The following is an 11116-nucleotide window of genomic DNA, read 5'->3' as shown; positions in this document are numbered from 1 at the left end:
CAGTCAGGCTCCATCATGTTTCTCCAGTCAGTCTCTACCATGTTTCTCCAGTCAGACTCCACCATGTTTCTCCAGTCAGGCTCCATTATGTTTCTCTACTCTGTGCTTCCCAGTGACTAGGCTGACCCTGGTTTGAGTCCAGCTTTTCCTGTGGGACATGCTGTTTCCCTACCCTGGCTCACTGGGGCTGGCTACCATGGAGGGTGGGATCTTCATGAGTCTACCAGAGCAGTGAAACTCCAAGAGAGGGGAGACAACTGTAGTTGGAGTGTACCTTATGGATGACCTCCGTCAACTCAAAGGCCTCATCTGGTGGTCTTCTATCTTCTGGCCCTGGCTGGAAGTGTATATATACTAGTCAAAACAAACAAGCAAAAACCCCAGACGTTTTCTCTCACCTAGATAGGCCCGCTCATTCCTTCAATATATATTCATTTAGTATCCTTTGTGACTCTCTCCCCAATCCCAATAGCAAAGTACTGGTTACCTGTCTCATACTGGGATGGAAGTTATACTTTCTATGAATGAAGAACTGAACTGAGTTTTATCTAAAGTCTGTGAGGGTGAGCTTGCCAATCCCTGAGTGGTATACTCTTTCAGGACATTGTTCTGAAGATGATGGGCGGTGAACTGCTGAATGAAAATTTTGGCAAAATCTGGAGCCTGACTTAGGGACTGTATTAGCTAGAAATTGCATTTGCCTACAAGTAACCGAGATTTAAAAAAAAAAAAAACAACTTAAGTAAAACAAGTTTATTTCTTTTTCATGTAACAGAAATTGAAAGGTTAACAGCCAAGGACTGATAAGGTGGCTTCATGATGTTAGCAGTTGAGCCACTGTGCTTGGCTGCTCAGGTTGTGCACTGCGCAGCTCCAGGAAATGTCATTCACATGGACTATATGATAAAAACATAAATCATACTTAGGCAAACCTACAGAGACAGGAAGTAGATTCTTGGTTTAGGGCTTTAAAAATGAAACGGGGAACGCCTGTTTCTAATGTCGGCATTTAGTGCTATGTATTTCCCTCTCGGTGCTGTGTTAGCTGTTTCCCACATATGTTGATATGTTTTGTTTTTATTTTCACTCAGTTCTATGTATTTTTTAAATTTCCTTTGAGACTTTTTTTTGACCCATGGATTATTTAAAAGTGTGTTTTTTTTAATTTCTGGAGCCCTGGTGGTAGTGTGGTTAAGAGCTCAGGCTGCTAACCAAAAAGTTGGCAGTTCAAATCCACCAGCTGCTCCTTGGAATCCCTATGGGGCAGTTCTACTCTGTCCTATAGGGTTACTATGAGTCCAAATTGACTCGATGGCAATGGGTTTGGTTTTTGTCTTTAATTTCCATGTGTTTAGAGATTTTCCTATTGTCTTTGCATTATTGATTTCTAGTTTAATTCCATTATGATCAGAGAACACACTATGCTTTAAATTCCTTAAATTTGTTGAGGTTTGTTTTGTCATGCAGGATATGGTCTATCTTGGTTAATGTTCCATGGACACTTATAAAAAAATATGTATTCTGCTATTTTTGAGCGGAGAGTTCTATATATGTCAATCAGATCCTGTTGGTTATGCTGTTCAGATATTATACGTATTTGCTGATTTTCTGTTAGTTTTATCACTTGCTGGGGCAGGGGGTGTTGGTGTTTTTTCATCTGAAGTGTACCTTGTCAGATAATAATATAACCATTCCTTTTTTTAGTAACAACTTTATCGAGACATAATTCATATGTCACACAATTCACCCACTTAAAGGGTACAATTCAATAGTTGAGAGTATATTCACAGAGTTGTGCAACTATCACCACTTTCAACTTTAGAACATTTCAGCATTGCCGAAAGAAATGCTGTACCTATTAGCAGTCATTCCCCATTTCCTTCCAACCCACCTAGCCCTAGGAACCACTAATTTACTTTCTGTCTCTGTAGATTTGCCTATTCTATATTTACCATAAATGCGATCATCTTTTATGACTGACTTCTTTCACTTAGGATAATATTTTTGAGATTCATCCATATCATAACATGTATCAGTACTTCATTTCCTTTTATTGCCAAAAAATTCCATTGTAAGTTTCTGCATTTTTTATCATTAACGTTTGCATGGTATATTACAAACCTTTATTTTCAACCTACTTATGTCATTGCATTTGAAGTGAATTTCTTGCAGGAAGTGTATAGTTGGGTCACTTTGTCCACACTGGAAGTCTCAGGGAATGTAGTTTAATTAACTAGATGCATTGCTTCCCAGAAAAATGAAGGTAAGTATTGGGTAGGCAACTAGCAGTCTCTACCATAGGGCCTGAGATGGAAATCAGGTGACCATCCATGGATGAAAAAGATCCGTTTGCAGTGATTGGTGTAAACAGGGGCCCAGTGTTGAAGATGTCATGTACCATCTTTGTAAGGATATCCGCAACCACCAAATTAGTGTTAGGGCCATGCCATGGAGTTAGTTCATAAGTGAAATCCAGGGTAGCTAAATTTGGAAGGCCTCTGGGGACCCATGAAGGGTTGTAATTGTCTCTAGTTCACTCAGGTTGGTGTTTGGCCTTAGCACAGATATCCCCAGTGTTGGCATATTGGAGGGTACTGGTTCTCATGTGGAGCCACCAAAAGTTCCTGTAGACAGTATTCATTGCCTTCACTGAGCCATGCTAAGCTATGGTAAGCTATGGATGCACAGTCAGCACTCTCTTTTAGAAGACCACTAGACCCTCTGCTGCTGCTGAACCCCTAAGTTGGCCTTAGAGCTCCAGAGAGCCTACATGGAAGTGTCTGTTTTCTGCCCATGCAGAATAACCTTGGCCACGAAGTTTTCTGGGTGGATGGTCTCCCAGTGTAAGAGCATGTCCACTGTCTCCCACACAAAGATCCAAGACAAAGCCCCTTCCCAGTGTTTTTGATGGCCTGGCATATCTGAAATAACAAGTGTAAAGCCCTTGTAAAATGCAACCCATGTATCCTTTTTGATCTGAGTCTCTGAGTCTGCTGCTGAGTCCATTTGAAACTGTAACTCTAATTCTTTAATGCGACCTGGTGTCAACCAGCTTATTTTCTCAAGAAAGAGACACAGGGTGATGGTTCCAGGAATGTGGGGGTGGTATTGTGGGTCTCTGGCCTTCTCTATATGGACTGTCTGATAGCAGTGCCCATAGTCATTAGTGTGGTCTGGAAATGGGTGGAGAACAGGACTTGCCAGACCATATCCTGATCCATAAAGTTGGCTGACACCCTTGAGGGTGTCTACATTTTCATGGACAGGTCCATACCACATGGGGCTTCACCACAGAGCGTCACCAGCTTGTGAAAGTGTGGGTGGGGAGACAGGGATATTGCCAGGAAGGTATTGCCAGCTGATTTCAATTCTATGAACACAGTACACCAGTTCAGAGAGGATGCAGAGTTTGGAAGATAGTTAGGGGCTATGCCAGTTACCTCTGAGACTTTCCAGGAATCAAGACTGCACAGCTGGTCCATTCCTGATCGACAGCTAGTGGATTTATTGAAATGGCCCCTGATGGAATCTGTAGAAATCAAGATGACCTTCTTATGATCAGAAGGCACTGACCTGACTGAGGCTTGGGTAGTTATAAAACCATGTTCTCCTTGGCCCATGGAGAAGTATAGCTCACTTCTTTGCTCACCCCTCCAAGCAGGAAACCATAAATGTAACTCCTTTTGCTGACCTTTTTAAACCCTGGGACTTACTATGGCTTGACACGAACCCATTTGAAGGAGAAGCTTGGCAAGGTCTTCAAAAGCTACTCAGAGCTCCAGGAGAAACAGCAACGAGAATGGGGTTGGGTGGGTGGAGTACTGCAGAGAGGCTTATTGAACAAGGGCAATCTGGTTTCCAAGCCCTAACATAGTTCCTTTAGCCACATTTGAGCTTCTGTATACTGGAGGGTGTTCTTGTGTCTTGGGAAGCAAGCTTCGCTGAGTAAATTTTAGAATCCACTACTAGCCACTGGGTATCCATCAACACTCCCTACACATTACGTTGTAAGGCTGCTGATGATTCTGGGTGTGTCTTCAGTAGCTCTCTGACTGAGAATTAGTAGCTACCTGGGAATTCATTATATTTGGCATATTGGCCTGGAATACTCTTTCTCCAGATAGCCCCATGGTTCTTCAGAATGTTTAGGCATCTGCATAAACATTACCTCCTCAGACAAGCCTTCTTTGACCATTCTATCTGAAATCGATGTGTGTGTATATGTGTGTTTGTGTGTGTGTATGTGTGTATGCACACACACACACCACTCTATCCCTGTTTATATTTCTTTTTAGGACTGATCACTATGTAACATTATATTATCTATCTATCTATTATATCTACTTGGAGCCCTGATGTTGCAGTGGTTAAAAGCTGGGCTGCAAACCAAAAGGTCGGCAGTTCAAATCCTTGGAAACCCTATGGGGCAGTTCTACTCTGTTGTATAGGGTCGCTATGAGTCGCAATGGACTACGAGGCAACAGGTTTTGGTTTTGGTTTTTATTATACATATCTCTATTTATGCACCAGCCACTAATGCCAAAGATGAAGAAATTGAAGATTTTTACCAACTTCTGCAGCCTGAAATAGATCAAACATGCAATCAAGATGCATTGATAATTACTAGTGATTGGAATGTGAAAGTTGAAAACAAAGAAGAAAGATTAATAGTTGGAAAATATGGCCTTGGTGATAAAAATGATGCTGGAGATTGCATGATAGAATTTTTCGAGACCAACTACTTATTCATCACAAACACCTTTTTTTCAACAAGATAAATAGTGACTATACACATGGACCACGTCGAATGCAATACACAGAAATCAAATCGACTACATCTGTGGAAAGAGATGATGAAGAAGCTCCAATCATTAGTCACAACAAGGCCAGGGGCCAACTGTGGAACAGACCATCAATTGCTCATATACAAATTCAAGTTGAAGCTGAAGAAAATTAAAACAAGTCCGTGAGAGCCAAGGTATGATCTTGAGTATATTGCACCTGAATTTAGAGACCATCTCAAGAACAGATTTGAAGTATTGAACACCAATAACCGAAAACCAGACAAGCTGTGGGAGAACATCATACATGAAGAAAGCAAGAAGTTATTAAAAAGACAGGAAAGAAAGAAAAGAACAAAATGGATATCAGAAGAGACTCTGAAACTTGCTCTTGAACATAGAATAGCTAAAGCGAATGGAAGAAATGATGAAATAAAAAAGCTGAACAGAAGATTTGAAAAGGCAGCTCAAGAAGACAAAGTAAAGTATTATAATAAAATGTGCAAAGACCTGGAGTTAGAAAACCCAAAGGGAAGAACACGCTCAGCATTTCTCAAGCTGAAAGAACTGAAGAAAAAATTAAAGCCTCGAGTTGCAATATTGAAGGATTCTGTAGGGAAAATGGGGCCCTGGTGGCACAGTGGTTAAGAGCTTGGCTGCTGCCCAAAAGGTCAGCAGTTTGAATCCACCAGCCACTCCTTGGAAACCCTATGGGGCAGTTCTACCCTGACCTATAGGGTTGCTATGAATCAGAATCGACTTGATGGCAACTGGTTTTGACTTGTTTTGTTTTATGGGCAAAATATTGAACGACACAAGAAGCATCAAAAGGAGATCGAAGGAATACACAGAGTCACTATAGCAGAAGCAATTGGTGAATGTGCAACCATTTCAGGAGGTAGCATGATCAAAAACCGATGATATTGAAGGAAGAAATCCGCTGCACTGAAGGCATCATCGAAGAACAAGGCAATGCGTTGTTTGATTTCTTGACTGCTGCTTCCGTGGCCATTGATTGTGGATCCAAGTAAAATAAATTTCTTGACAACTTCAATATTTTCTCTGTTTATCATGATGTTGCTTCTTGGTCCAGTTGTGAGGATTTTTGTTTTCCTTATCTTGAGGGGTAATCTTCATCAGTAAGTGCTTCAAGTCCTCTTCACTTAAAATACATCATATTGCACTGGGCAAACTTCTGCAAAAGACCTCTTTACGGTGTTCAAAAGCCAAGATGTCATCTTGAGGATTAAGGTATGCCTGACCCAAGCCATGCTATTTTCAATCATGTCATATGCATGCATGTCATATGCATTGTCAAGCTAGACAATGAAGAAGGAAGACCAAAGAAGACTGATGCATTTGAATTATGGTGTTGGCGAAGAATATTGGATATACTATGGGCTGCCAAAAGAATGAACAGATCTCTCTTGGAACAAGTACAGCCAGAATGCTCCTTAGAAAGGAGGATGGTGAGATTGCTATGAGTCAGAATCCACTCCACGGCAACAGGTTTTGGTTTTGCTTTTTATTGTATCTATTACGCTGAGATCGCTGAGTCAGAATTGACTTCACAGCAACAGGTTTTGGTTTTGCTTTTTATTATATCTATCTATTACACACCAACCACTAATGCTAAAAATGAAGAAATTGAGGAAGGGAAGTTTTTGGGGAGTGGGAAAGATAGCAGCAAAGACAGTGAACCAGGTTTGAATACCTATCACCCTCTGCAATATTTCCCTTCCCTCCTTCTTACCCTCTCTCTTCTCTTCCTTCTTTCCTTTCATGGAATCAGAAACCTTTATGGAATGAGGTGATCAGGAAAGCCTTCACAGAAGAAATGAGACAAAACAGCTTTGAAAGCCATGTTTCCTTTCAACGTCAGCATGGTTGGACCACATATGGAAATATCTTATTTCTGGTTGCATACTAAATGCTTTTTTATGTATTGCCTTTTCACTCTTCTTGCTTTCCTTCATTAGCATGAATAATTCAGATTTGGTTCTTTTTAGATGTAATTCTTGTCCTAAGACCTGCCTCTGTTAGCAAGTAAATTTGAGGCTAAAAATATTATTTCTTCTTCCTAGGATGAAGTGAACCAGATCATGGAAACCAATCTGTGGCTGCGTCATGTATGTGTCTGCATCATCTCTTCCTCTCTTTGAACTGTGTTACTCATGTGTTAGTTTAATAATATCTAATGGATAAAATGTACTAGCATTCCCTCTTTCCATCACCAAGTTGGGATAGAGTATAAAATATTACCCATCCTGTCATCTCCAAACCCTAAAATTCATCTCTGGTAACAGCTGGCTTGAAGCAAGTTTCACAAGTGCAGAAATGTGTTGGCAAAGGTCTCTCTGACATAGATTTTTTTCTGTCATATCTCATTTCTGCTCTCAGTCTCCTATTTTTATCTGTAATTTGAGTTCCAAAGTCAGATGCTTGTCTCCTCTTTGATCCCTGCTGCGCCAGACCTGGGGAAGTCCGTAGCTCAACACAAGAGCAAGTAGGTTCTAATCCCACCAGCTGGTTTTTTTTCAGTTATGCCATCTCTTCCTTTCCATCTTAACCTTTACACAGACTTTTAGACAAACACATCATCATACACTTAAACTATCATTTTAATAAGAAAATAGGTTGCTACTTCAGGTTACATATTCTATAGAATATGGAGATTGAGCCTGTAATCTTGGCCAACTAATTAATAATCAATAGCTAATTAATTATCTAATTAATTATTTGCCAAAGTTAGCTCAGTTACCTAGCTCCCCATACTCCATGGATTTAATCTCCCAAACATTTGATACAAACCAATGTACTCTTCAAAACTCACTCAACCTCAACCAAGTACAAATAACACTAAAAAAATTAAACAAAAAACAAATGTTTAATCAACATAAAATTAACATTGGGAGAAAGTTACTAAGAATTTTTTAAGTGACTCCTATTTCCTTTAGATCTGGAATGATTATAAATTGCGATGGGATCCAATGGAATATGACGGCATTGAGACTCTTCGTGTTCCTGCTGATAAGATATGGAAGCCTGATATTGTTCTCTATAACAAGTATGGGCGTCTGACAGCCATTGTCTCTTTCCAAAGTTGTCTTTGATGCATGCTGACCAGCAAAGCGGGTGTTGCTAATGGTGTCTGATTTACTTTACAGTGCTGTTGGCGACTTCCAAGGGGACGGCAAGACAAAAGCTCTTCTTAAATACGATGGCATGATAACCTGGACTCCACCGGCTATTTTTAAGAGTTCCTGTCTTATGGATATCACCTTCTTCCCTTTTGATCATCAAAATTGTTCCCTGAAATTTGGTTCCTGGACATACGACAAAGCTAAAATCGATCTTCTAATTATTGGTTCTAAAGTAGATATGAATGATTTTTGGGAAAATAGTGAATGGGAAATTGTTGATGCTTCTGGCTATAAGCATGACATAAAGTATAACTGCTGTGAAGAGATATACACAGATATAACCTATTCTTTTTACATTAGAAGACTGCCAATGTTTTATACCATTAATCTGATTATCCCTTGTCTCTTTATTTCATTTCTAACTGTGTTGGTCTTTTATCTTCCTTCTGACTGTGGTGAAAAAGTGACGCTTTGCATTTCAGTTCTGCTTTCTCTGACTGTGTTTTTGCTGGTCATCACAGAAACCATCCCATCCACGTCCCTTGTGATTCCATTGGTGGGTGAGTACCTACTGTTCACCATGATCTTTGTCACCCTTTCCATTGTGGTGACTGTCTTTGTGCTGAACATACACTATCGTACTCCAACCACACACACCATGCCCAAGTGGGTAAAGACGGTTTTCCTTCAGCTATTACCCCACATCCTGATGATGAGGAGGCCTCTGGACAAGATGAAGGAGACATGTTCTGACAAAAACCCCAAAGGTATTTCCAGCAAGCCAGCCAAAGTCAAGTCTGCTAACCGCAGAAAGCCCAATCTTAAAGAATGCTGCCTCTGTAATAAATCAAGGGAGCTTACCACGACCAGCAAGAGAAGATTAAGTCATCAGCCTTTACAGTGGATGACTGAAAATTTGGAGCACTCCCCTGAAGTTGAAGATGTGATTAACAGTGTTCATTTCATTGCAGAAAACATGAAGAACCAAAATGAAACAAAGGAGGTAAATACACATCTCCTCTGGCCTGCCCAGTTTTCACCCTTAGCAGGCTTAGAGGCACTTTATACACATGGCCACATTGTAAGTGTGAGGTCTGTATACAAGGCGCGGTCAGGCAGCCTTACTCTAAAGATCCAGCTCTCTTATGTGTGGAGTGATGAGTCATACCTGGACATAGGGTGGGGTAAGATATACTACCAGGGCAAAGTTCTGTCTCCAGACATTTTAACTCAAGTGGAATCTGGTTAAAATAAGCATTAAAGGCAACCTTGGTTAATGAACCAAGAACTGCTGCACAAGGAACAATGGCAGATAGAAGGGTGGAAAGGGAAAAGCTGCCCTCAGAGAGGAAGGAGAAATGTCACAAGAGCAGCTTGCAGTCTGAAGGCAGTGAGAGAAGGTGTGAATGAACCTTCCGCTAGCTCGGATCCCACTCATTCTAAATGAGAGGAACTTGGGTGTTGATTGAATAAGCCTCAGGGATATTTTTAGCACCAGCTCTCAGTACCATTTTCTCCTCCTGCTGCTCAGAGTCTTACTATAGCAGCATGCCTATTATAGTTCCATACCATAAGTATGACTAGCTGAGGGCATCTGAAAATTTGTGTTAGGTGTTTGGGTTCTACCTCATACCACAGCTCCAGGTGTCCCTATCTTCTAGTGAAGAGATATTGGGAGACCTGAAGTCTACTCTGTTGGTGTAGGGGAAGATGCCATGAATACCTGTCACACAGGTTGGAGGGGGGGTGCATCAAGGGACAAGAAAGCTCAGCAAAACTGGCAATGTGGCATCTTCATAAAATCTAGGAGAGACTTGTTACTGACTTAATCACCACCAGACAGGCTTTCAAGGCACAACCACAGAGCCTTAGCAGAGAACTGGAAAGAGATGACAAATGCAAGAAACTCTCCACAACGAGCTTCACTTCGAGGTCTGGAGGGTGGGCTATTCTTGATAAGAATATCCTCAATCATACTCCCTGTCCTAACACCCTTTTTCCACCCCCACCCACCCACCCCCGCCTCAAACCTGTTTCCCAGACTTTCCAAGGGGCCAGAATACCCCGTTGTGCAAATACAAGAGTAGAGATATCTGAGCAACTATTTCTTGTGTAGTCAAGAAAGGTCCTTTGTGACCCATGGACTCATTAATTATTTAGGTCTTCTGCATACTCTGTACCCAGTTGCATGAGATATTTTTTTCCTCAGACCAAGCAAAATTTCTCATGTGTACTATGTAGGGGGCACAGGTTAGCCAAAATAATACCAATATTTGTTTAAAAAATGTCCAGGGGAATCTTCTTTGAAAAGGAAGAAATTTATTTATGAAACAGAGCATGTTTCCTTTGGTTTTGACTTAAAAATATTGCTTTGACTATTTGCATTTCAGGTAGAAGATGACTGGAAATATGTGGCCATGGTGGTGGACAGAGTATTTCTTTGGATATTTATCACTGTTTGTGTGTTTGGTACTGCAGGGCTATTTCTACAGCCACTACTTGGGAACACAGGAAACTCTTAAGATGTATGAAACTTGAAAACACTTTAATTGTTTTGTGTTCCCTACCATAAGGAAAAAGACATAAACTTCCTACCCAGTCCCCCATCTACCGAAGCCGATGACTAGATGGATAAAGAGGACTATCTTGCAGAAGAGGCACCTGAATGCCTTCCTTTGTAGATGTTTTATAATGCAGGAGTCCAGAGCTGGCATCACTCACAGGCTAAGAGTATCAGGTCAGGCGTCTCCTGTCTGTACATGGGAGGCTTCCAAGGACGTGACTGACCGGCGGTACAACCAAACCATGTAATTAACATCAAGCCATACTAAGAAGAGTTTTGTTGTACCTCCAGTTTATGCAGTTTATCAGTGTAATGACACGTGCCAGCTGTGAAACTCTGGGACTTGGACCTTGCTGACATTTGCAACACCTGTAATACCCTTGCTTTCCTGTGCATGCCTCTGTGATGTTCCTCACACATATCAGCAATTTTTGATAGATTAATTGGTAACAATAATAACAGTTAGTCAGTGTCTATCTTAGTAAGCTGTATTTAATTAGCATTCATCTGTCAAGAGCCTTGAGTGGTAGCCCAGCCCTATGCTAGGCGTTGTAAAGGTAATATAAATAGGTTCTGTCTCCAAGCACTTGCAGCTTTTTAGGAAAAGTCATATATACAAGATCAGGCAG

At 40.9% G+C, this 11116-nt stretch overlaps 1 protein-coding gene across 2 annotated transcripts in view; it reads left to right on the top strand.

The window, feature by feature from the left end:
* CHRNA6 (cholinergic receptor nicotinic alpha 6 subunit) overlaps positions 1-10824 on the top strand; it is a 14392-nt gene extending 3568 nt beyond the window's left edge. The window contains exons 3-6 of one of the 2 annotated variants that reach the window (XM_004382090.2): positions 6866-6910; positions 7739-7848; positions 7949-8927; positions 10315-10824. In XM_004382090.2, the coding sequence (XP_004382147.1) occupies positions 6866-6910; positions 7739-7848; positions 7949-8927; positions 10315-10446 (1266 nt within the window). In that variant the 3' untranslated portion in view covers positions 10447-10824. The remainder of the gene's footprint in view (positions 1-6865; positions 6911-7738; positions 7849-7948; positions 8928-10314) is intronic. The other variant, XM_023736627.1, reaches the window with a different exon arrangement.
* The last annotated feature ends 292 nt before the right edge of the window (positions 10825-11116 follow it).

Source organism: Trichechus manatus, unplaced genomic scaffold, assembly GCF_000243295.1.
Source record: "Trichechus manatus latirostris isolate Lorelei unplaced genomic scaffold, TriManLat1.0 scaffold00090, whole genome shotgun sequence".
Lineage (NCBI taxonomy): Eukaryota > Metazoa > Chordata > Mammalia > Sirenia > Trichechidae > Trichechus > Trichechus manatus.
Note: the sequence above shows the minus strand (reverse complement) of the source record. Positions and strands in the feature narration are given on the sequence as shown.